Source organism: Hyaloscypha bicolor (assembly GCF_002865645.1).
Source record: "Hyaloscypha bicolor E unplaced genomic scaffold K444scaffold_44, whole genome shotgun sequence".
NCBI classification, from domain to species: Eukaryota; Fungi; Ascomycota; class Leotiomycetes; order Helotiales; family Hyaloscyphaceae; genus Hyaloscypha; species Hyaloscypha bicolor.
The window spans coordinates 67270-92510 of NW_020194546.1; the positions used below are offsets into that span (position 1 = coordinate 67270).

Sequence of the window (25241 nt, forward strand, 5' to 3'; positions counted from 1 at the left end):
GCGGGGTTGAGATCGTCTTTGATCGAGGTACTTTGAATTCACGTGAATCACCGAGGGCATAGTGGCTTGGCACAAGACATCCCATTGAAGGCATCCATTAAACCCAAACTAAACTAAACTACATACAAGCACGATCCAATTTTCAACCAATTCCCAAGCTAACATTACAGTGAACAATTCATAAGTCATACAATCGCAACCTTTTTAGTTCTTCTTTCCAGTGAGTGATTCCGTGACCATTCCAAGACCAAGACCTTTGAGAATGCCTTTGAGACCAAGACCACCCAAGAGGTTGTCAAGGAGACCACCGAGACCGAGGCCAGCCAGAAGTCTACCAACAAGACCCAACACACCGCTGAGGAGCAAACCAACAGCTGCGATAATCTGACCAAGTGGTTCTGAAATTGTCAGTGCTGCCATATAGATGGATTGAGAATGCTTACCAGCCAACAAGTTCCACAGAGGATTCAACTCCTTCTTGGCATGAGGCATGCCCGCGATCTTCTTCTTAGCATTGTCAATGGTTTGAGTAACGTTTCCAGCCAGCTCCTTGAGGACTTCAGCGAGACGGTACTCTTCTGGGGTGGCTTCTCTGGCAGCTGTCTTGTGCTTGGCGTTGGCTTGGATGCGTCCATCGGGATCAAGGCCACGGATAACACCGTTTGCTTCAGTCAAGATTAGACCGCCTTGCTCGATGAGTGGCTTGACGGTATCGACCAATTTCTGCTCGTCGAGCTCCTCTTTTGGTTGACGCTCGGCGGCGTCGATAGCCTATATTAATGTTAGGATAGGATTGATGGTAATATTTGAGTGAGCTCGACATACCTCTGTGATCATCTTCAAGATGGGGTTGATCTTATCAAGAGATTGTTGAATACACATAGCCAATTGGCCAGCGAGCTTCTTATCCATTTCAAGTTGTTTGCGCTCTGCAATCTCCTCGGGAGACTCTGTTGGCTCTGGCTCTGGCTCTGGCTCTGGCTCTGGCTCTGCCTCAGGCTCAGGCGGGATGTCCTCGAGGAGAGTTACGTGGCCGATGACTTGGTTTTTGAGATTATAGACGTCGCCATCTTCGTCAATCTCCTTGCCAGCACACTTTGTGATGTCGCCGTCTGTCAATTTTGCGATCACATCTCCTGTTCCGAGAGTTAGCACTGTATAATTAGGAAGATTCTGAAGGATGAGCCTCCGATGCTTACCATCTTCGTCAACGACATTGCCCTCGCGGTTGACCTTTCGGCCAGCGACAGGGTTGTGTGCCTTCTGTTTCTCTTCTGGCTCCCATCTCTCAGCACGACCGATTGTGTTGCCATTTTTGTCCAATACATCTCCATCATCATCAACCTCCTTGCCATAGAGTTGTTTTCCGTCGCCCTGTATGAGACGACCGATCGTAACGCCATTTGAGTCAGCGACCAATCCGTCCTTGGTGACTTTCGGGGAGTCGAATCCAGCGAATGGACCTTCCTTCTGGCCCGCTCTCTCGCTCTCAGGAACAAGTTCAGCACGACCAACGATGTTTCCGCCTTCACTCCAGACATTGCCATCCTTGTCGCACATCTTACCTGCAAGTTTCTTGGGATCTCCCTCGACCAGGCGACCATAGATTTCACCGTGGGAATCCACGACGTTGCCGACCTTGTTGACGCGCTTACCGGCCAGAGCCGACATGTCAATTTTCTCTGGCTCAGGGACGGCCTCCTCTTCAGGTCCATCCCATCTTTCGGCCTTGCCAAGTACGTTGCCAACCCTATCGACGACCTCTCCGTCTGGGTCGATCTTCTTCCCGATGAGCTTTTTCGCGTCTCCCTCGACCAATTTGCCAACAATCTGGCCTTCGTAGATGACGTGACCCTCCTTGTTGATAACTGCGTCTGGGAAATCTTCGAATGGCTTTCCTGTGATCTCGTCTCTTTCGTCGACAGGAATAAGTTCTGCGGTGCCGATGACTTTGCCCGATTCGGACCAGATCTTGCCATCCTTGTCGACCTTCTTGCCGATGAGCTTGGCTAGGGCGCCGGACACAACGCGACCGAAAAGCTTGCCGTTATCATCGACGACATTTCCGGCCTTGTTAACCTTCATCCCTTCCCTACAGACGTGATTAGTTTCTCCTTGCTGGTGTGAGGCCGGCTGCTTACATGGCGGAGAGATCCTCAACTTCCTCTGGGACCTCCTCTGGAGCGTCCTCTTCTTGGTAACGCTCAGCCTTCCCCAGGACGTTGCCGTTCTTATCCAAGACATCTCCATCGGCGTCAACTTTCTTGCCCTCCAACTTCTTGGCCTCGCCCTCGATGAGCTTGCCCACAATTCGGCCTTCGAACATGACATTACCCGATTTGTCGAGGACGGCATCTGGGAAGTCTTCAAAAGGTGCAGACGGCTCGGCTTCACGGTCCGTCTCTGGCAACAATTCTGCCTTTCCAATGACCTTGCCTGAAAACGAATCAGTAATGAAGACAAGATTGGGGAAATGAGGTCCACGTACCGGTATCGTCCCAGATACAACCTTTATCGTCAACCTTCTTGCCGAGTAGCTTCTTGGGATCGCCCTCTACGAGAACACCGAACGGAGTTCCGTCTTCAGACACGATCTTCCCGAGCTTGTTTACGGTCTTTCCTTTCAGGATTGACAGGTCTGGAACTTCGCCCTCGGGAAGCTCGCCCTCGACACCCTCGACTTTTGACTTGGCATCCTCGGGAACTTCACCTTCGAGACCCTCCACTTTTTCCTTGGCCTCTTCGCCCTCAGGTAGTTCGCCCTCGACACCTTCGACTTTTGATTTGGCATCCTCGGGAACTTCACTTCCAAGACCCTCCACTTTGTCCTTGGCTTCTTCGCCCTCTAGAAGTTCACCGTCGGTACCCTCGACTTTGTCCTTGACGTCTTCGCCCTCGGGAAGTTCGCCCTCTACACCTTCTACTTTGTCCTTAGCTTCTTCACCTTCGGGGAGCTCCCCTTCAACGCCTTCGACTCTAGACTTGGCATCTTCAGGCAGTTTTGAGCCGAGTTCAGAGCCAGCTCCTTCGGCCTTTTCAAGCACGTCAGGTGTGATTTCTGCTTTGCCAATGGTGCTTCCTATGTAAAATCGTAGTCAGTAAAGTTGCTTCTGATTACCGCGGAGCCGGATCAGACTTACCACTTTCACCCTTCAAGTTGCCTTCAGCGTCAATTTCCTTGATCGAGGTCCCTACAAGCTCCCGGGGTTCTCCTTCTGCGAGTTTCCCAATCACGGTACCTGTCGCATTTGTGATCTCGCCGTTGTCCTGTACGCCGAATGGTGCCTCGAGTTCAGGTGCTTCGACATCAGGCTTCTCGGATTCCAAGCCACCAATAGCTTCAGCGATCAAATCGGCTTTTCCGATCACGTTGCCCTCGGCATCTAAGACGTCCTAAAAGAACACAACAGTCAATAACGTTCTGAGTTGGGGTTCGTTTAGTGACATTCAAGCGAGGTAGGTATTCTTACACCTTCTTTATCCACCATGGATCCTTTTAGCTGTTTAGCTTTTTCGCCAGTGACACTGCAATTCCACGGAGTCAGTATAACTTGATTCATGTAACCACAACTTGCGAGACATTTTGGAAGAAAAGAAATCTTGATGGTGCCGCGACTCGCGAGCCGTTCGGGAGGGGTACGGATTTCCATTTTATAGCAATTCGTGAGACATTCGGGGCCGAATGAACTTTGCATGTGCCATGAGTAGCGAGAGGAAAATATATCCTAGAGAATACTCACTGTCCAACAACCTTTCCTGTTTCATCTACAACTCGTCCCTCTTCGTCAACGCTGCCCGCAGCTTCAGTTCCTTCCTCCTCATCATCGACCGTCTCGAGTTCGTCAACATTTTGTGTTCCGTTATCAGTTGCCTCGTGAGTCTGGCTTCGAACATCATCGATATGACTTGACGCTGGTGCTGCAGCTTCGGTTGCCTTCTTTTTGGCAGCTTGGGGAGAACCAGCCAGGCTGCTTTGTTTGGACTGCCTTGGCAAGTTCTGCTGCATTGGTCTTTGCGCGATATCTGCCATGTTGGCGATGTGCTTTAACAGTGATAGGACAGTATGGAGACCAGCGGAAATGTATTCTATGATTTTGCTTTGATATTGCGATTTGGGCTTTGTTCAAAGACGCACGGGTATATTTTTGTTTGAGGGTGCGATTTAATTTCTGAAAAGGATCCTCAGGAGAGATGTGGTTATATGAGGGAGCTCAAAACTTCTTGCTCAGTACCGAAAGTAAAACGAATAGCTACGTCATGTGGGTAGCTGCAGGAACTGAAAGCCCCTCATTGCACGTTCATAGCTATGCTCCAGGCCAGAAAGCGTGGTCTTACATCACACCACACAGAACTCTCCGTCAAGGAGGGTCAGGATGAGCTGTAGGCTCCTCTCCCCAGCCAGGATGAGGTCGATCGGGGTCTCCATCAATTTCGATATGATTCATGAGAAGTCTTTGGACAGGGGAAATAACAGGCTTTCCAGAATCGAAGACGGGGAGAATATTCATAGCTCCAGGCTCGTAGGGACACTAGCTCCCGCCTGGGAAGCTGGATGATCAGCGAGGCGATCAACGAGCCACACTTGTGCCCTGCAATTATAGGGTGTCCGAGACGTAACGGCGTCGACTGCCAACTGCGCAGTGTGTCGATCAAGGAAACCCTTGAGGCTTGACATTGATGTCGAAGTTGCTTCAAGAGTGGCGTTTGCGTGTCCAGCCGCTGTGGCTGGACAGGCGAGTCAGTAAGCTAGTCCGTATTGGGCACTGTTTTGAGGTGACCAGGGGGCGGCAAAAGATGCCCCCTTTTTCCTTCCCGAACAGCCCTCCCCAGCCTGTGGCTCTCCACCACACCAATGACCACCATCAGCATCATGAACCCATCGGAAACTCTCATCCCACGCGTCAGCAGAGCACAATCCCATGATTTCCTTGTTTTGATCCTTTCTGATAACGCAACTGTTGCAGCAGACCCCGCCATCGAGGATTGTCCCGATCGCGATTCACCAGCCTCATCCTCATATCCCAGCTCCCCAGGTAATCCAGACCTCCCGAGGCGGTGGAGGACGCCGAGTCAAGTGACGAAAGGCCTCCGTGAGCACTTTACGGACAAAGGACAGATAGACTCGGACACGGTTGATGTACAGTACCGTTGGCAGATGCACAACCGTGTTCTTCTTCTACCAAGCGGCAAGACGGGACACTCGTTTCAAATGGCTTGGACTGAGGCTGCGTAACAACATATCGTGCAGCAAGGGCCGGAAAGAGGAAGCCGCTCTTATTTCTCAAGTGAGCTTACTTCGTGCAATGATGACGATTGATTGGCACATCTGAACGTACTGTTCATGCATAGGAGCTTACCTCGTCCAGTGATCTTCAAGTAGCCCTGTGAAGTGGTGAGCCACACCTCAGTTTGGAGTGCCAGTGGAGCACGGCCATCTTCCCAGTTTCTTTGCCACCTAATATCCTACCCCGCTTGAACCCTGACTTGGAGTGAGGCAAAGATCGAGAAGCTCAGTCGGTCATCGAGTGCCGGTATTCCACCCTCGTCATAGCTCGTCGCAAAAAGTTAGAAAGCAATAAGTAGATCCTTTTGGAATCTATTATCAAGTCAGTTAACCAATCTATACCTTCGAGAGATAAGACCGAGCTTTATCATTGCCTATAATTTTCGTCTCGAGATGTCCACTCCCAAAATCCCAAAAACACCACTCAATTCCTCCGACCAAAACGTTGCAGGCACGAAATCGCCGAAATCGGTCAAGAAGATGATTCCTTCAAACCCAGATTCGACCCAGGTCAAGAGACGTGTCTCGAAAACCACTCAGGATGCGAGCTCGAAGCTATCGCAGGCCCAAGATCAGGCATCTCCAGAGCAGCATACGAAGACTTTGAAGCAAAAGCTTCCCAAGGCCCCTTCAGAGAAGCCTCCAGAAACCCCTTCCGTAGTTTCAGAGGCGTCGCAAGCCCCGTCAGCGACTCCCGATCCATCCACACCAAGTTCCCAGAAGAAAAGAATCATCAAAAAGAAGAAGCCCGCACCTCCACCCTCCGAACCTGACAGCCAAGCTGCACAGGACCTTGCAGACCAGCAACCAGAACCAGAATCACTCGACACTCCAAAGCAAAAGATCAAGCCAAATACTCCACAGAAGGCAGACTCGCCATCACCAAAGATCCTTAAGAAGAAGAAACCTGCACCAATTCCGGAGCCAGAGCCCGAGCCTGAACAGGAAGAGATGGAGCCAGAACCCGAGCCAGAACCGCAACAAGAGGAGGAGGAGGAGGAACAGCCAAACTTGCCTTCACCAAAAACGCTGAAAAAGAAAAAGCCGGCACCAATTCCAGAACCAGAGCCAGAGCCACAGCAGGAGGAAGAGGGGGAAGAACAGCCAGAGGAAGATGAACAAGAGGATAATGAGGCTGAAGACGATTACGACGACGAGGTTCACCATGACCAGGATGAAGACACCGAAACTTACGAACATTCCGATGAGAATGAGCAATCTGCCCAATCCGAAGGGGGCCATGAGGAGTATCACGATGCAGATGAAGAGGACACACAAGGTGCTCCATTGAACAGCGTTCAAGACACTGCAAAGGATCTCCCGAGCAAAGCCAAAGATACTGCCGGTAGTCTGCCAGAACAGGGCCAGCAGGGGGTTTCAAAAGCATCCAAGACTGCTAAAGGAGCAACTGACAACGCTCAAAGGCAGGCCCAAGACGTCGGCGACAAGACCCAGTCCACCGCAAACGGTGCGACCGACAAAGTCAAGTCTTCTGCAAAAGGTCTCACTGATAGCACTCCCGACCTACCCGCCGGCCTACCTAGTGGAGACGCAGTCTCCAAGATCGCCAAGAAATCTTCTCAAGACACTGCTGGCAAGACGTCAAAGTCTGCTACTGATGCTGTGGGCGGATTGAAGAAGAAATCCGGTGGGCTCTTGAGCGGGGCCCCAAATACAGACTCGATTGGGCAGCAGGCAAACGATGCTACCAAATCTGCTAAATCGACCGTTGACGGGGGTGTCAAGGAGGCAAAGAATTCAGCGCCTAATATTGGCGGAGATCAAGCCGACAGTGCATTGGATAAGGCAACTTCTACCGCAGGGGCCGCGGGTTCTAAAGTTCAAGACAGTGCCGGAGATGTAACCAAGAAGGCCCAAGGAGTCGCTGGAGATGTGAAAGACAAGGCTCAGGGAGCGACTTCGCCTCTTGGATCTGCCTTGGGGGGTGTCACCGAAGACCCACAAAGCATATTCGGCTCTACCAGAGAGCAGTTGGGAGGCATCACAAATGGAGTGCAAGACAGTGCGGACCAAGCAGCCAACGGTGCTAGCGGGGCTGCAAAAGATGCCCAGGACAAAGTTGGTGGCCTCGCAGATCAAGGGAAGGGTCTTGCCGATGGCGCAACCTCGAGCATTACAGACAAGCTCGGAGACATTTCTTCACTCGTTGGCAATAAAGTTAATGATTCAGGAGACATCGTGGATAGCTCTGGGAAGGCATTGGGGAAGGCTTCCGGGGATTTGAAGTCAATGGCGGGCTCAAAAGTCAACGAGACAGGTGAAATCGTCAATTCTTCAGGACAGGTGGTTGGGAAGGTCGCAGACAAAGCAATGAGCTCAGTCCCAGGACTCGATGTTGTGCAATCAGCACAGGGAACAGAGATCAAGACGAGTGGTGGTAGTGGCGGTGGGATCGAGATCACGTTGCAGACTACAAGGGAAGGAACTACGCTCACGATTAAGATTCCTGGCGCTTTTCAACAGCAGTAATTATAGCCTGGTTATGGATTTGGTGGTTTCGATTTGATTGTTTCTAGTTCTAATTCAAAAGTTCGGATTGTAACTTCCACTTCCACTACTACCCCGCAGCGCTATCTACATGGTGATGGAGATTACTGGCAGTTCTTGACGGCGGCCGTCGTATTGGCTTTTCTGATGTTTGTATTTGGACGTATGACTCGTTATTGATGAAGTAGTACTAAAGAATTAATGTGCAATGCCCTCAATTATTTGAAGTGCTGAAGTGCCGAAGTGCTGAAGTTCTCAGTATTTGCATAATTGAGAAATCCAAACCCCATCCAGCGAAGCTTCTTTACACTTCCAACCTTTCACATGCTAAACACTGACATCAGGATCCCTCCCTCTATTACGAAATTTATCCACCCCTAAATCCGAACAGGTTCTTTCAGAACAGGTTTCACAACATCAAGAAAGATTCGAGCCCAATACGTCAGCCACAGATTCGCCACCATGCAACTTCCCCCTCCTCTACCACATCATCAACCACCGTTCTGCTTCCCATGCCAGGCCTCCCTGGAAAACTTTCTATGCAGGGTTCTCCAGATCGGAGGGGCCGGATATATGCCGATCCAAAATTTAGTTAAGCTTTGGGAGGCAAGTGTGTTCCCTTCTTGTGATCTTCGACATCCTGGCCCCGACACTGAGAAAAAGTGTGGCATGTTTACTTTCAATTGCTTTGATCGCCCAAGATAGAAGTGAGGTCAAAGATAGCAAAAGCAGACCCTGTTGAATTCAGTGTTCTAAATAATTGAAAGCCAACACGACATGATGATTAACACATTACTTCTCTGCTTTATTCATGGCTTCAAGGGAGATGAAGAGACTTTCTTTCAGTTTCCTGAGGTTCGTCATTTCCACCAAAAGTTTTCGCAGGAAACATTTACTGACTGCCGCCATACAGGACCTGAAAAATGCAGTCTCGGAGAAGAACCCAGAGCTCAATGTCCAGACTCGGGTATATCCCAAATACGAGACCCGGGGCGACCTTGCAGCATGCGTGGAAACATTTCGAGAATGGCTCCAAGATCAAGTCACAAATCTGGAACGCAATGCTGCAACACCATCAGCAATACTTGATCCCTCTGTGAGCGTGATTCTCGTATCTCATTCAATGGGGTAGGTACATTTTCCAGATTTCTTCTCTTCATTTACTGACAAGAACCCAGAGGTTTCGTCGCAGCAGACACCCTCTTCTCCGTCCTCGACAACACGCCCGTCTCCTCCAATCCCAGACAAAAACTCATGTTCCCCCTAATCCAAGGCGTCATGGCCTTCGACACACCTTACAATGGTCTCTCCCGCTCCATGTTCGCCTACGGCGCCTTCTCGCAATACCAAAACATCTCCTCGATTTGGAACGTCCTGTCCAGCATCTCCACCTCCTTACCCGCATTCATGGGTGCCGCAGGATCAGCATCTGCTTCCTCAGGCGCCGCCTCAGCTGCAACATCCTCAGCCAAGATCGCTACAACCCAGAACAAGACGTCTTGGAAGCGCTGGCAGCTCCTCGCTGCTAGGACAGGGACAATTGGTGCCATTGCTGCCGGTGGAGTTGCTGCGTACATGAACCGCGAAGCGATTCTCAACTCGCTGTCCAAGATCAACAGAGAGAATATTTCGAGTATCAACTATAGAGAAAATCTTGCTAGGATCCCGAATATTAAGTACAAGGAGAATATTTCTCAAGGTTTAGCCTATGTGAGCAGAGAGAGTATTGGAGAGGGATTCGCGTGGATGGCATCGCATCTCAAGTTCGTCGGGGCACTGATGAAGCAGACGCAGCTTACTACGAGGCTTGAAAGACTGAGTCAGTTGGAAGGTGTCGGACTTGTCAATATATATACCTCTCTAGGCGAGAATGGTTATTGGAGTGGAGGGTACTTCGTTCCAAAGAGGACATTCTGCGCTATTCCTACTGGAAAGGGGCAAAGTAGGCTGTTCATCGAGCAGCCGAACCCAAAGGCAGAGAACGAGATTGAGGCGCATTGTAGCATGTTCAAGCCGAACAAGAATGAGAAGTATGTAGAGATGCTAGAGAGGAGTCGGGAGCTTGTGCTTGAGTGGGTCAAGCATGATCCTAGGATGGTGGTTGATGAATATAAGCCGAGCCGGGAGCAGTTGACGAGGAGCCGAAGTGAGAGTCAGCTTTGGGACGACGACGGGGTGGTTAAGAGCCCCGAGGGAGAGAAGGATGGGATGAAGGGTGGTGAAGAGGATGAGGATCAGTTGGATGCTATTCTGAAGAGTCAGGATATGCCGCAGCCGGAGGATGGAGGGGTGAATGACGAGGAGTTGAAGATGGCTTTGCAAGTACCGCTGCCTGTTGATCAGGAAGCGATGCAAAGTGAGGACCTGGAACAGGCTGTGAAGATTCCATTGCCCAATGATGATGAGATCTTGAAGGAAGTGAAGGAAGAGATATGATTTGGTTCAAATTTCGTCAACGCTGCATAGCTGGTACTTTCTTGAGTATAGTTTGGGATAGATTTGAGAGTGTTAATGTAATGAACAACGGCCAGAACAATCTCGCAGGGTATCAGAGTCTAAGAAAAACTCAAGAACTCTCGGGAAGTATTCAAACGTTCCCCCTCAGAAAGCTCTTGTCAACATTACTCCCGACACTTTCGCCAACGCCCCCTTTCCCGAATTGACCCCCTACTGCCTCCCCAATCTCTCGCTGAGCCCTATCAATGTCCTTGTTTCCAGAGACTTCTCCCTTTCTCAAAGTGTCTGACCACATTAACATCCCACCTCAAACCTCTGAATTTGAAAGCTTACCTTTGACACCATAGCTTGTCCTATTCTCCCCAAAGTACTTTAAGTACGTATCCTCAACCCACCTCCACGCCTTGTCATAATAACTATCACTCTTCTTCTTCATCGATTTCATTCCCTCCATTCTGACTAGTTCTCTTCAGGAAGTATCTCAAATAATTGGTTCTAGAGTGATGGCTGGAGCGGCACAAAAAGCGATGATTTCACCCTTCAAAACAGCTCGTCCGAGCTAAGAAAGATATACGCATCTCTCTAACGAAATACCTGCTTCTCTGCACTTCAACGCGATATGACGTAAATGATCGTGGGGCTGGCGAGCATGATGTGGCTTGAGACAGTTCACCAGCGGGGAACCCTTCCCATCCCCTGCACCTTTCAATTTCGAAACTCGACGACTGGCACGATTATTTCGTACGCTAACGATGGCTCCAGTGATTTGCTGTTGAGCTTTGACAGGCATTGCTGAGCTACGGATTTATTAATCGAGGTGGTGATAACCGCTTGCCGCATTGGGAACGGGATTACGTGAGGAGTGCCATATATGTTCCGGGATGTCTGCACGCCTCGTAAATTCTCCTCAGCCACATGCAGATCGGTGCAAGCCACGAATGTTCTGGAATCAAGCCCCTTTCGCAATCGAGGGATCGGGAGGGGGTCGGTCATGCTTTTTGGAAGTGGCGGGGATTTTTTTGGTGTGAGTGGAAAGTGCAACACTCGAGCTTTGAAATTTTGGTGCTCAAGGAATCGCGAGTAATATTTCGTATCTTGTCATTTTGTGGATGCTATACTATGCTGAAAACAATTCCGTAAAGACTCCAGAGCTCGACAAACCCAAGTCCCACCCTTCCTGAACGCCGTTCGTTGTCAAGTTCATCATAGAATCGGATCCCCCTTCTGCATCCGCAGCTCTTTCCTCGTCAACTCTATCTCCATTATCCTCTTGTCCAGCGGCACCTTCTCTTGTAATCCATCATCATCCATATCAAAGTACAACGCCCACTCGCCCTCCTTCTCCTCGACGACTGTAAATCCTTCCCACCCATCAAAGTTCAGCCGTCTGTCAATCGGCGTGACATTCCACGGTCCAACATGATGTCCTTGTGCTTCCACCTTTAGCCCATATTTCACTTCGTATGTGTCTTTGTCCACGTATATCCAGTTGAGTTGCGGCGGATCGTCTTGAATGGTCGAGACATATCCATCGCCTCTTCGGCCCCATTTGGACTCGGGGTAGGGGAAGAAGTATCCTGCTAGCTGGTGGCCTTGCTCTTCTACGTTGTCTTCTCCTTCGTCGGGTAGGAATTTTGACTTCGGGTTCACGTTCGTCACGTATACCTAGAGAAGAAACGTCGGTATGTGAAGTTGAGATTTGTGAGCGATCAAAACCTAGGAGGGCCTACCTTCTTGTTCCGCAAAACGACTGTTCCTCCATGTATGTCGCGACTTTTCCGTGAGGGATCATTGCAGGTGACGAGGAGATTCGCCTTGCGACTTCTGTGCCGTTCTCGAGCATTTTGCTTTTGTCCTGAGCGAACTGCTTCAGTTGTCCCAATGATCGCCGGACATGCTGCGATGGATGTGATTATCCCCAACACCATAGTGGGGAAGGAGGCTCAAAGTGTATATATAGATTTATAAATACGAATTATCGAAGGTAAATTTGATGGGAAAAGACCTTTGAGAGTCTAGAACATGTTCATGAAGAAGAATGCATGAGTTGGAAAGGCGCATGGTCGACAAGTCAGGCACAGGGTGCGCCTTACAGTTGTTATGACAACATCAACAAAGGGATTGTCGTGACCCCGCGCGCAGCTGCATGTCTGAGACCCTTTCCGAGTATTCGACCAAGTCCCTGTAGGAATGGTGAAAGCGGCTGCGACGTAAGCTTCAGAAAAGGGGTCATGTTTACAGCAATAATTTCTTCTTTCAGCTTAGTGAGGAAGTTGGACTCGAGATCGAGATCTGATGTGTTCAGAACGACTGTGTGACTACACACGGATCAAGGAATGCGCAAATCTTACAAGGGTGAGGTTCAACCTTGTTGGAGGGATTTACATACCTGCAGGCAGACCAAGCATAAATCGGGAGAGGTGAGAAGTGGAGCGATCAAGTGGGGGACTAGCGGCTGCCTAACCACCGCCAACACTTTACTGTACATGGGAACCAAGGCGCCGCGCAACCCCGATTCCAAAGTAACTGAAATTAACACTACATCATTTGAAGTTCAACATGAAATAATAAGCGCACAGCTCGTAGGCTGGAACATTTGGGGAATATCCTCGCCTGCAAAAATGAGGTGGTCGAGTGGAGAGGCAACTCGCCAAGCGGACGCATGACAGCCATCCACGCATCCCCGGATGCGGATCGGGACAACCCCTTCGATCGAACACTGTGCGGAGATTTATGACGCAACACAGTCAGCTCACACCAATAGAGGGTGAATAGAGTGAACAAATAGAATCTGTCCACTGTGCTCATGAAGAAGCCCCATGAATACCCTGAGGTTCCTGAACCTGTTTTCTGCAACCCCTCGTGGCAAGTGAGCTTCCCTAGAGCATTATCTTGATTTCAAGCTATGGCGTAAGAGTTCACCTTCGTCGTCATAGGTACCGATGAGCAGATAAGTATGCCTCTTTTCATTCTTATTTTGCAGATACCAAACAACTCTTGAAAACTTTTGATACCCCAATATCGCTTCTCCTGAAACTTCATTCAACCACTATCAACTAAACAAACTACCAGCCTCCAACTTCAAAGACTTCCACAGATCACAATCTCAAAATCACATCTTCGCCATGTCTGATAAGTGAGTTGACTCCGGAGCTCAGTTCCGACGGCCCATACTAACAGTTCAGCAGCGAAAAGCAACAAGTCTTGCAAGAGGACAACAACTACGAGTACGCATCTGATACCGACGAACAACCAGAGCAACAACAAGTCGCACAGGCCGCTCCCAGGCAGGGTCAACGAACGATGCAGCGCGCTCGGCAAAACCAAGCTCAAACACAACAGTTCCAAGCACCGCAGCAACAGCCCGCACAGCAACAGATGGTACCTGCGATGGACCAACGCATGACCGGCAACATGGGCGGCAGGACTGGAGCAATCCGCGAGTCGAGAATCAAGGACAGGCCACAGCCAAAGGAGGAAAGAGACAGCAGTTTGAAAATCAAGATCGAGCTGGATCTTGAAGTCGAGGTAGATTTATATGCCAGGGTCAAGGGAGACGTCACAATAGGCCTGATGTAGTAACTGTTTTGTAGGTGGACCTTTATGCTAGAGTCAAGGGAGATGTAACAATCGGCTTACTGTGAGTGACAGAAACGAATTCCCATCAACAGCGCAGTTTCTGATACATGTCAGTAGATGAGTGCTGAGGCACATGATTTTGGCGGTGTCTTCTTTGGGATCCATGTACTTTAGTTAAATGTACCCAAGGCGCATGAAGGAAGAATAGAACTATTTTGCCTCAATATGTGAAAATCATGTGGATATGATTTGGTCTGCCGTCGACAAAAATCAGCCCAGGCAACGGTGTTCCCCGGGAATGCATGCAGCCACGATCATCATAATGTCTCAGCCTGCCGCCCTCTACTTCGAGGGTCCCAACACGAACTGCAGGCAATCCTTGGCCGGACCACATCGCTCCTTGAGAGGTTCGTTGCGCTGTTTCGCGGCTCAATCTAATCGCCCATGTGCCACCCGTGCATTTAGAAGTGTCATAACTGTCGGGCATTACGCCGACAGTGGGTGGTGCGTGCATCCCACTGAGGATGCAATGCAGCAGTCTCGAACAGCCTGCAGCCCACCCACACGCAACGCAAGACTTCTTGTGGGTTCTTGAACAGTTGATCATCCCGTCGAATGTGGAGCGACGATGTTTCATGCCCCCCTTTCGGATGGATCGAGCGGTCGACGTTGGAAAAAACGCGTCTTCGCTTACAAACCTTACTGGCTTGCTAGCGCTGATCTGCTCGCCTGTCTGCGAGATAAGTGGCCATGCATCTATTTGCACACGGCTATAATTGCCTTGCGAGTCCAAGGAAAACCCGTAGCAAGATTCCCATCCTACGCCAGGTTGAGATCGGGGAATCCCATTGATGGACGTCCCAGCGGAAACGGCATACCCTCGGGTGGTAAAGTACTTCCAACTCGTAAATTCTCATTTGGGTGAAGTGAAAGTGCAGCGCGAGGCAGTGAGTGGCCTTGGAATGGCCTCACTCCAGCCAGACGAGATAGACACACTCTCCTCTTGATTAGTGGGATTTTATGGCGGGGTGGCTGACCCGTCGCACGGTCATACCCCACAAACTGAATCAACGGCCGACAGCCCGAAATTTTGCCCGGCTGAGTTCCAAGTTTTTATCCCTGACGTGCATCAGAGCCAAGGCTACGTAAGCGTAAGACAAGGGTTTCTGAGAGGAAAGAGGGGTACTCCCGTACTCATTTTGTAACACCCATGAAATGCCAATTTTATCTTTTCCATTTCTTGAAAATGGGGGAAACGAAAGTCCATTAGCCAAACAACTCTTCTCATATTGGCTCGTGCTGGGTTGTGGGCCGGATCAATGCGTGACAAGCAGGTTTTCTGTAGCATTAAGCGGAGGGCCTCTCCGAGATTTCCGAGACTCGAGATATCGGGTGCCCAGCTCGAAAGCTTTGATAAGTTCACATAAGCCGTCCAGACGCATCCCTTATCTACGCCGTTGGTGAAGGTCGCAAAGAGATGAAGATTTTAAAATTCTGTCTGGGAGGACAAAACAAGCTTTTACTAGTGTCAAGCGTCCTGCTAATCGCACTTGGGGTAGGGCCAGTATATGGCGGGAGACGTAGCGAAACTCTATTCCTTTTTCCTCTGAATTGCGGAGTTGCATCCGTCGCAAGACTCAGAACTAACTATACTCTAGTCTGAAAGAAGGCGCACGATCAATGTGGCATGCGGAGCTTCGATGCGGACTGTTCACTTGTTAATACGCAAAAGTGTATAGGAATCTGATGTCTCCCAGGTAGTGACAGACAGCCAAAAAGTCGACCTGAAACTCGCATCTGTCCTTATGCCCATGCAATCCCACAATAAACATCCCAAATCTCCCAAATAGCCCCTCGATACGCCGTCGCAATATGATCCAAATATTTGAACCGGAAGAATTGAAGTTCCAACCCGAAAGACTTAAAATTACTCCCTAATTCCGGTGTCAGTGATTCCATATTGCCGGACCAAGCGGACAACACTCACAAGAAAGTAATAGTAACATCGCCTTGGATTTTTGCTTTCAAAAAGATCTCAATCACAAGGTTGAGATCAAGTTTTATGGACATCGGTCTCGGTTTCTCCTCCTCTTCCTCCTCGCTGGAACTCTCGTCCTCGGTCTCGGATTCCTTGACCTCGGCTTTTTGCTTCTTCTTTTTCTTCTTTTTTGAAGACTTCTTCTTCGACTTCTTGTCTTCAGAAGTGGTTGTTCGAACTCCAACAGGCCGTCCACTCGAAGAAGCAGCTTTCCTCAAATTGAAAGCTCGTATCCCCGTCTCAAAAGGCGTTGGTTGCTTCTCCGGTTGCTCCTCTGGTTGCTTTTCCTCCACCTTCTGTTTCCTCGCGGCACATTCTGGACATGATGTCCCGTTCACTTGTGTCTCTTCTTGATCCATCTTGACCTCCTCTCTGTGTTTTGGTTCTGTTGAAATTTCCGGTTCTGGTATTGGGGGCATTCGGCTCGCTCTGATGTGGTTTGTGGTACTCTGTTTTCGGCCTCCACGTTGATACTTTCTACGTTCTGTAACTGCGTCGTCTTCGGATTGTTCAGAATCTACATCCGAGTAATCGTCAGGAAGCGGTGGGTTTGTCGGAGGAAACTCTTCTGTTGTCGCATCCATTTTCGATCCCAGAAGTCGTTTGATACCAGCGTAATCACAGAATAATCGCACACGTACAGCTGGAACTGTAAAGCTTCATCGAGCTGCGAAAAGAAAGAAGTTTGGCCAAGACGACATGCCTCGGAATGAGGTCACCGCAATTGCACGAAGCAGTCGGGGACGGGACGGGTGCCGCTGTATCAGGCGGTTCGACGCGAAACTCCAATCGAGCCCCCTGAAGACTAGGCGTTCCCAGAACAAGTTTCGAGAACCTTTTATCAGAAGCTAACTTGCCGGAAAGCTAGCATTCCCTGCAAGGCTTTGTCTTATCCCGCTCAAAATAGCGGTAGCGCTCAGTCCTCCTGCTAGCTTCCCGTCATACAGCTGATCATAAGTAATGGGATCACCCGAAAGGCTCCAGCCACAAGAAACGTCCGAGCACCAGGCCACACCGCGGCTTCAATTAACATGAGGCAATATGCGCCATCTTATCATTTCCTAATTTAGACGATTTTCCAACCTCGCCACATGCTCGTCCTTGGCCAGAGCATCCCACCTCTGACGAATGAGCAAAAGATCATCCTGACAGGCGACCGACACCGAGTAAAATAAAGGGAAGAAACCGCTGTAAATGCGAGTTCGTGCCCATTCTGAAACAAAAAATGTGATGTCTGTGGGGCCGAACGTAGCCACTTGAACGGCACACGGGTCGACATCCCAGCCCCCCGTCTCGATCATCGAAATCGTGCCAATGGCAAAGTTCTCAACTTCTGCATGCAGAAGGATCCCACAAATGAGACAGCTTGCCGAAGAAGGATTTTTGATCTGTCGTCACCTTAGTTGTGAACTTGATTCTCGAGGACTTTCTGACCAGTGACGGGACTTGAGATTTATTATCCCAGCAAAGGCAACCGTATGAAAGAGAAATCGAGAAGATCAAAGAATGCCATGCCGCGACATATGGGGATCACTGACTGATCGGATAATGGTGGGACACTCGGGACCGATATTTTTTATTGACTTCAGAGCGGGGCAATCGTTGGGCTTCCTCCACTCACAGCTTGAAATCCCAACTTTTAAAACTTGGGATACCGATGCTTCGACTTTTTTTTTTTTTGCACATCAGATATTATTGAAGTAACTCGTATCAACTTTGAGAATGACTAGCAGAGCTACCGTTCTTACACTCTGGGTTCTGCGTGGCGGATTGTCCGCGTGTAAACAGCACGGGACACAGGACTAACCAACTTGTCACTTAACCACCTGCAGCTCCCGGACATCTCGTGACAAATACAAAATACAGAAGACAAACTTCAAAACAGTCTGAAGGATAAAGCTACCGCAGCCTTCTTGCCTCCGAGTTTTGCATGATTGGAGATTCCCTTTAGGCCACACGTCACCGCCACACGGCCAAGACTCCCACAAGACTTCAGAAGCACCGAGCATCCACGAAATTACAGACAATTTATATCCTGTAATAGCAAATGACACTAGCGAATTCTTCTTTGCTAAATAATTCTTAAACCAAAATCTTGGTCTTGATGTACCAGAAAGGTGCTGTGGCTGACTTCCCGTCTCCCACCACTCCATGCAACCAGTTCCGAGCTGCTGCAGCATAGACAGCCCAATCCCTCCCCGACACCACTGAGACAGACAACTAATCCTCCTCAAGAAACCTGTTTCCAGCCACATCTCAAACATCCCTTTCCAGAATCCTTCCATGATCGTCGACGTGCCACACTTCCCCCAAATCATGACGCCGCAACCATCCTCCCTCCTCTCCGAAACCTGTTTCTTTACTCCCTCCGCTGATCCAAAGATCTAGAACTCTGCAAGGTGCTATACTACACATATCCATAAATTAAAAGCGTCAGACGGAGATCCAACACCTCGCGTGAACCTTCCCTCCCCCAACCCGCCAACTTATTGGCCCTCAAACCAAGACCTCAGCCCACAACCGTTACAAACCGCAGACCCACTAGACCCTGCCTCAGTCCCTGGAGCACATCAGCTCACCCCACCATGCTGAACAGCCACGTAATGAGAGGTCGATATGACTTCACAGCTCAGGATTACAGCTTGGGATCAAGTTTCGAGGCGGAGGCAACTGTGGCTGACCGATTGCTCGATCTTCAGGCTCAGCCTTCTCTGATCCAGAGACGCAACGATCAGAAGACTAACAAAAGTCTGATTGCGGGCGGCGAAATCTTGATTGAATGGTTAGTAATAAGGGTATATCTTGACTGAAGTTTCTAGGGGTCTTTTTAATCAACAATCCTCCTGTACCTAACTTCCAGAAAACTATAAATTTCCCCAACCAAAGCAAGCATTTGATCCTTTCATACTTCAAAACACATCAATCGCAATGGCCGGCCTACTAGGAAACCTCACAAATAGCCTCGACAATACACTCACGGGCGGCGAGAAAGAGCAAGGCCAAGGCGGTCTCTTGGGATCTGTCGGCGGCGCTGTAAACAATACTGTTGACGGTGCAGGAAAGACTGTGGGACAAACCACAGACGGTCTTGGGAATGTTGTCGGTCAGACTACGAATGGAGTTGCTGATACCGCGGGGAAGACAACTCAAGGTGTTGGAAATGCTGCTGGTGGTGTGACTGAAGGTGTCGGGAATACGGCGAGTGGTTTGGGCAGCACTGCTGGTGGGTTAGCCGGCGGTGCTACAGGACAACAGAAGCAGCTGTAGATGTGTGAAATATCTGAGACGGGAATGATGGAGAGTAATGGGATGTGTATGAGTATGGGGAGATGTTATGTTGACAAGGTTGCGGAAGCTCAAACTTCGACCGAGAAGACACCTTCACTTTTAGATAGTTGAAAAGTCTTCTGAAATAGTCCTGTTACTATGATTGCAGGTCCATTGCAGTTGTGAAATTCTCGGTGTGCACGTCCTATTCCTTGGGCTAGAGCCTGCCGGCACTGAGCGCTCCCCTGAACTGCGCACATCAGCACTTGCCTGAAGGGCATCGGGACCCTCAATTGCTAGGCCTTTACACCTACCAGCGTTCTTCCAACCCCTACTGCATTCCTCATCTATACCAACATTTCCGCAAAAGTTCGGTGCAGGTATTTGCAAAGTTTGGATCGTCGCTTCTACACCTTTTCACTTGTTATCCTTCCTCCAGTATTTAGCAACTTTCTTCTACACCTGGTGTCGGCGGTGATCCCATGAATTCCCTTCCAATTATTACTCTGTACCTTTCTTGTCTATTGAAGAAGGATGCTTTCAGTTAATGAAGCTCAGCCGGCACTGCCTGGATCTCCCCCAACAACACTTCAAGGCTTCAGAGACACTTTTCGACAAAACACACCCTCCTCAATCACGTCAAGCAGCTTAGGACACGGTTCGGAGGATCTTCTTTCCTCGCGGGGCAAACACGAAGCTATGGAGGTAGCTCAAAGAACGGTCTCTTCAGTGCCTATCAACTGTCTCCGAACCACCAACGCCAAAATCCGTCGACGCATCTTCACCAGCAATGCCCCGGCCAAGTACATCACTCAAGTCCCCTATCTCCGTAACCCTCCCATCAGCCATCCTAACTAACACATCTCTCCCACTCTTCCAACCTTTCTTCAACGCACCAAGTCGATGCGAGATCTCAATATCGGTATGTCCCTTATCTGTAAACTCCTGTTGTATAATATCATAAATTATTGCTTCGGTTTCCTCATCTAGAGATGAAGTAGCTTCGTCAAGCAGAAGGATAGGTTTGATTATGGCGGGGGTCGGGATATGGTCGGTGTATGGGATTGCATTGGGGAAGGAGGGAGGTTGGGCACGAAGCACCGCGCGAGCGAGGGAGAGGAGTTGCTGTTCGCCAGTTGAGAGTTGTGGGAGGGAGGAGAGAGGCGAGTCTAAGATGTGTGAAACGGTCGACGTGGTGACTTGGTCTTCGACTCGGTCTCCAGTGGGGAGAGGATGATGTCCATTCACCCCGCACTGGGAGAATTGATCCCCTAACCGAGTTTTTTCTAATGCTGCCGTGATTTCCTCGTCTTGGTAGTGCTCGTTTGGATCCATGTTAAACCGAAGTGTTGCGTCTGGTAAGAGGAAGGGATCTTGTGGGACCGATATGAAGCACTTCTGCCACACGACAGATCGAGCAATTTTTGAGATGTTGGTCCCGTCAGCCGTGATGCTGCCAGAGCGTGGATCGAGAAGTCGAAGGAGGGAAAGGACAAAGGTACTTTTCCCACTAGGGTCCATGACATGTCAGCTTCACCCTCATCATCTCATACTTAGGCTTGCATACCTCCCTGTTCTTCCACACAGTATGAGCCTTTGACCTGCTTTGACTTCGAGGCTCATATCGCAAAGGTCGAGCTTGCCCGGACTGTATGGCTCCTCAGTCAGACGACACCGCTTTATGATCAATCAAAACTTACATATAGGACACTTCCAGATCATCTACTTTCACGGCACCGGCTGAGGGCCAACCCTGAATAGCATAATCCTCTTCCGATCCATCTTCTTGTGGGGTCTCTTGAATCGTCTCTTTCAATCTTGCGATTGCGCCAAGCGAAATCTCCAAATTCGTATAAGACGTAACAAGCGTAAGGAGAGTTTTGTTCACCAATAGAATCATGTTGAGGGCAACGACGATCTGCCCTCCTGTCATCGTGCCTCTAAACGCAATTGCGATTGAAATAACACCAACTGCAATGCCAGCAACGAGGAGGTCGAGGACAATGTTGAGCCATCGCTGAAGACACATTAAGAGATAGAACGGACTCTGAGATATTTCCAGCTCGGCAATATTCCTCGATTCGAATTTATTTTGCCAGCCAAACGCGCGGATGGTAGTGATACCTTCAACCTATGCCATCTTCAACAAAGCTACATGGAAAAGGGGGTCGGGTCACACCGTTTCTAGGAAGCTTGAATAGACCGCCGATCTTGATTCCAGTTCGAGGAAACGAAGCTGTCTCGATGTCCGCAAGTAGATTTTCTGAACGAAGTAGAATACCATGGCACAGAACGGCAAGGTGACGAGAATTTGCTTCTGAGCGATAAACAGCATTGCAGCTTGCATTGAAAGCTTGCAGATCTCTGATGAAAAATTAGGCAACACCTCTACCATGAACTTGAGCTAAACTTACGAGTGGTGAGACTTGACAATGCTGGCGGTAACTTCTTGTCGACGAGCTGAATATCTTGGCTGAATCTGCCATGACAGTGAGCAGCTACTTTTGAAGAGATGGGAACTAATGGCCATCACCTATTCAATAATGTGCCAATCTCGGACTTGGAGTACAAGGATAGTGGCGCTCTGGTAGCCTGTCAGTTTCTGCAGACGGATCTCCTCATATTGACTGACCCGATAATGGATTTCAGTAAATTGTAATGGAGGACTATCCCTGAATGTGGCGCAATCTTGATTATCGTGGACCTGCTCTTTCAGTCAATGGGAACGGATCTGATATTTCACAAACTCACCACATGGTACCGTTGGTGGAAGACCAGTAGATGAAAGCAAAGATCAAGTATCCTCCAACATAATACCACGTCTGATCAGATTCTGATTCGGTCCACCATTTCACCCAGTACTGCGAAAACAATAAGAAGAAAGAATAGGAAGCCATGCTGCAGGCCAAGATGATGTAGTTCAGGACACCAACAGACTTGAAGTAGTAACCTGTTAGATGTCAGAATCCTGGGAATCACAGGGTTCATAATAGTTCATTACCATAGACTGCTAAATCACCAGTTCTTCTTGTCAAATTGAGAGCAGCAGTTTCTGTCGAGTTAGTTTGAGCTCTGTGCTTGACTACCAGCTCATCAAATTGCCTGCTTGTCTTCATTTCTTTATCATCTATGATTGTTTTGAGTATTTGGCGGGAAGAATACAGCACGACTTCGGGGGCGCCCTGCAGCCGAATTTGCGACTCTCCGAGAATGACAACATGATCGGCCAAAGAATATTGCCGAACTGTTGAAGCGTCAGAATACTAGTCCGGAGCTTGATATGGCATAGTTACCGTTGTTCGTCATCAAAATCACGGTAGTTCCACTCTGCTGAAGGAGACCAGTTGGGCTCAAGAGATGTTGAACGACGTGGTGTTCTGTCGCACCGTCAAGAGCGCTGAAAAGGTCACCGAGAACCACGATATCACATCGAGAATAAACAGCACGCGCGAGAGCCTGGCAGTTTTTAATGGAGTTCATACCTGTGGAGGATATTGCTAACTTACCACACGCTGACGTTGCCCTCCAGAAAGTTTAATCCCTCGACTACCAATTTGTGTTTGGTCACGTTTCGGAAACGCATCCAGATCTTTCTCAAGACCACAGGCATAAATGACAGTCTTGTACCATTCAAGATCAGAATCAGCATGCTCACAGATGATTTTTTTGATACTTGAGCTTGGCAGCCATGGAGTTTGGGGGCAGAATCCAACGCATCGGGTAGAGACTGCCATTGAGCCCGACGACGGCGGAACCTCTCCCAGAATGACTTGGGCCAGTGTAGTCTTTCCTGAGCCAACATTTCCCGAAAATATCCAGAAACAACCAGTTTTGACCTTGAAATTGATATCTTGAAGTATTGGTTGTAAGCTTGAGGAGTACTGCACAGAAATTTTGTCGGCGACGAGGGCACAGCAAGCAGTACCGTCCTCGGGGTCTGAGGTGGGTGCTTCTAGCACAGTCTTTTTGAGGTCCAACCTGTTCACTTGTCTATGTGACTCCAAGAGATAGCGCTGAATACGCTCGAAGTTAGTCATACATGCCACGGCTCGAGGCCAAATTGTCATGAGCATATTAGCGGGGTGTGTTATAAAAACCATTAGTGAAATTGTGGTAAAAGCAGTCCCAGCCTCGAGTTTCTGATCGCCGCGGTTCCGGGAAACGATCGCAAAGACGACCAAAGTGATAGGTGGAGTGAATATGCCCAGAGCATTTGCTAAGTTATGTGAGACAGATACAATAGGCCCTTGAAAGCTCACATACAACTTGCATTGTAACCAACCATCATCCATCTCAGTTTCTTCGACATAGCAATCTCATGAAGCCGGAGGTCCTGGACTTTTGATTGTATTGCCTCTGAGATTCCAAGCATTTTAATGCTCTTGGCTGACGAGAGCATGGAGATCGTCATGGATATCCGTTTCTGCGTTGCAACACTCCAGTCTCGCTGCTTACAGTTCAAATGAGTTGCCACATACTGACTCATGCGTGAGCAAACTCTCGGCGGGTCAGTTTGATACAATTTCCACTAGAGGCCTGGAAACTCACACATGATTATGATCAAGGGAATAGGCCAGAGCCAGCCTATTTGAGTTGCCAGTAAGCTCGTTCCAATGGTCACTTCAAGGAGTTGGGCCCAAGTTTCATGAAACATTTCTCCGACACCTTGCACGTTGTCAACATCAGTGCTCATCAGTGTCACAGCGTTTCCATCGTCATAGGAGGTGTTTCGGACATTTAAGGAACGCTGATATATCAAGCCTATCAGTGCTCCTCTGGTCATCACTTGAAGTAGATTCAGCTGATGTTGATAGGCTGCTTTAGACAGCTGTAACAGGAGATCAGCGAAGAGTCTACGACGGCGATGAGGGGCACAGTACTTACCGCCAGCCCAACATACACCACGAGAGCTCCCACGATAAGCCAGCAACCAATGTCTGTTGACTCTTTCTCCTTCGGAGCATTGCTGATATATCTGACTGAGATATTGATGAGAACAGGTTGAGAGTAACGGAATGTGATCAGGAATAAGCGAGGCAAAATGGCAGCTGAGACCGGACGCTTGAAACAATCCAAGAGCACGTATGGTAGATCAGTGCTTCGCTCAGGTTTAGCTTTGGTTAAAATTAGTCATAGGCGCAAAAGTATGAGAGGGAGGGAACTTCTCAGACCCCTTTGATCCTAAGACCGCAAGATGTTACGATGCAGTTTTCTCGAGGACAGCTCCTCTCCGGTGCGAGGCAGATCGGCGTCGATGAGAATCGATCGATGCCCTTTCATCAAAATTGGATTGATCCACCAAAAGAAGGTTCGCTCAAGAATACCTGCTCGCTCCTCTGGTGTCAGTCGTTGGTAGTGGGGCAACAAGATAGAGGTTTTGTTCTGGCACTCAACAATGAGTACAGCGAGATCCAGAAAAACATGAGCAATCAACAGATACAATATTTCTCGGCTAGTCATGGGAGGTCGAATCAATAGCTCAACTCCATGTCCCAGAAGACAAGCAAGAATATACAGAACCAACGAAGTGGACGGGGTTGCCGACCGGCGATGTTCCACGAAAGAGAGTACGCAGAACGCAAGAGCAGCAACGGACGAAACAGTATTTGACAACAGCTTCAAGTCAAGTATGCCTAAAGATTCAAGAGAAGCTCTAATGAGATCGCTCAATTGCAATCCCAGGAAGGCCAATGCCGTGGTCTGAACTGGTCAACATCTTGTAACATCCTTCTGTTCTCAATTCCCTAGCAAGTACATACAACTTTGATATGGTAAATGCCGACATATTTGACCTTGATACTGGCCCAATGAAGCTGCCAGAGGCGGATACCTGAAAGCAACAAAAAGCTAACGGAAATGCAGCTCGAGTAGATTGCAGGCCAGGCGGGCCACTCGTCACTGAGGACTGCTCAAAAGGCAAGTGCCATCCTGACTCTGAGTCGCCTGACTTATACAACGTTTCCAAAAAAGGACGAAATGACAATCCCACGATGCTGATGCCCTGCATTGGGGGAGAACTGGTCTAGAAGGTGAAGACGCGATCGATGTGAGTGATGTGACTTGGGGTTTAGAATTCAGGCTAGCGGCCGCTGGCAAATCTCACTTGGG

General features: G+C 49.1%; 9 protein-coding genes across 9 annotated transcripts; 4 read left to right on the forward strand and 5 right to left on the reverse strand.

Moving 5' to 3' along the window:
- Nucleotides 1-65: 65 nt before the first annotated feature.
- Nucleotides 66-4434, reverse strand: K444DRAFT_583641 (uncharacterized protein). Its single transcript, XM_024877836.1, has 9 exons — nt 3741-4434; nt 3471-3525; nt 3141-3393; nt 2489-3079; nt 2142-2436; nt 1200-2092; nt 826-1136; nt 444-771; nt 66-398 (listed from the first exon to the last, which is right to left on the reverse strand). Exons 1-9 carry the CDS (start codon nt 4028-4030, stop codon nt 205-207), a joined length of 3210 nt encoding a protein of 1069 aa, XP_024740881.1. The 5' UTR covers nt 4031-4434; the 3' UTR covers nt 66-204.
- Nucleotides 4435-5677: 1243 nt separating this feature from the next.
- K444DRAFT_626217 (uncharacterized protein) lies at nt 5678-7774 on the forward strand (the record flags this gene model as incomplete). Its single annotated transcript, XM_024882618.1, has 1 exon — nt 5678-7774. One exon carries the CDS (start codon nt 5678-5680, stop codon nt 7772-7774), a length of 2097 nt encoding a protein of 698 aa, XP_024740882.1.
- Nucleotides 7775-8271: 497 nt separating this feature from the next.
- Nucleotides 8272-10304, forward strand: K444DRAFT_310153 (uncharacterized protein). The gene is made up of 3 exons (XM_024871804.1): nt 8272-8647; nt 8706-8920; nt 8971-10304. The coding sequence occupies exons 1-3, from the start codon at nt 8570-8572 to the stop codon at nt 10226-10228; spliced, it is 1551 nt and encodes a 516-aa protein (XP_024740883.1). The 5' UTR covers nt 8272-8569; the 3' UTR covers nt 10229-10304.
- On the reverse strand, nt 10238-11042 carry K444DRAFT_609295 (uncharacterized protein). The gene is made up of 2 exons (XM_024879549.1): nt 10583-11042; nt 10238-10534 (listed from the first exon to the last, which is right to left on the reverse strand). The coding sequence occupies exons 1-2, from the start codon at nt 10701-10703 to the stop codon at nt 10380-10382; spliced, it is 276 nt and encodes a 91-aa protein (XP_024740884.1). The 5' UTR covers nt 10704-11042; the 3' UTR covers nt 10238-10379.
- Nucleotides 11043-11277: 235 nt separating this feature from the next.
- On the reverse strand, nt 11278-12488 carry K444DRAFT_609296 (uncharacterized protein). Its single transcript, XM_024879550.1, has 2 exons — nt 11980-12488; nt 11278-11914 (listed from the first exon to the last, which is right to left on the reverse strand). The coding sequence occupies exons 1-2, from the start codon at nt 12175-12177 to the stop codon at nt 11453-11455; spliced, it is 660 nt and encodes a 219-aa protein (XP_024740885.1). The 5' UTR covers nt 12178-12488; the 3' UTR covers nt 11278-11452.
- An 886-nt stretch (nt 12489-13374) lies between these two features.
- On the forward strand, nt 13375-13828 carry K444DRAFT_626220 (uncharacterized protein; the record flags this gene model as incomplete). Its single annotated transcript, XM_024882619.1, has 2 exons — nt 13375-13385; nt 13438-13828. 2 exons carry the CDS (start codon nt 13375-13377, stop codon nt 13826-13828), a joined length of 402 nt encoding a protein of 133 aa, XP_024740886.1.
- Nucleotides 13829-15811: 1983 nt separating this feature from the next.
- On the reverse strand, nt 15812-16450 carry K444DRAFT_626221 (uncharacterized protein; the record flags this gene model as incomplete). Its single annotated transcript, XM_024882620.1, has 1 exon — nt 15812-16450. One exon carries the CDS (start codon nt 16448-16450, stop codon nt 15812-15814), a length of 639 nt encoding a protein of 212 aa, XP_024740887.1.
- Nucleotides 16451-18794: 2344 nt separating this feature from the next.
- K444DRAFT_626222 (uncharacterized protein) lies at nt 18795-19133 on the forward strand (the record flags this gene model as incomplete). Its single annotated transcript, XM_024882621.1, has 1 exon — nt 18795-19133. The coding sequence occupies one exon, from the start codon at nt 18795-18797 to the stop codon at nt 19131-19133; it is 339 nt and encodes a 112-aa protein (XP_024740888.1).
- Nucleotides 19134-19859: 726 nt separating this feature from the next.
- On the reverse strand, nt 19860-24593 carry K444DRAFT_641095 (ATP-binding cassette transporter; the record flags this gene model as incomplete). Its single annotated transcript, XM_024884573.1, has 15 exons — nt 19860-20643; nt 20701-20781; nt 20834-21264; nt 21313-21497; nt 21548-21612; nt 21667-21717; nt 21766-21837; nt 21885-22083; nt 22135-22377; nt 22427-22589; nt 22640-23349; nt 23397-23630; nt 23682-23961; nt 24018-24231; nt 24322-24593. The coding sequence occupies 15 exons, from the start codon at nt 24591-24593 to the stop codon at nt 19860-19862; spliced, it is 3984 nt and encodes a 1327-aa protein (XP_024740889.1).
- Between the last annotated feature and the right edge of the window lie 648 nt (nt 24594-25241).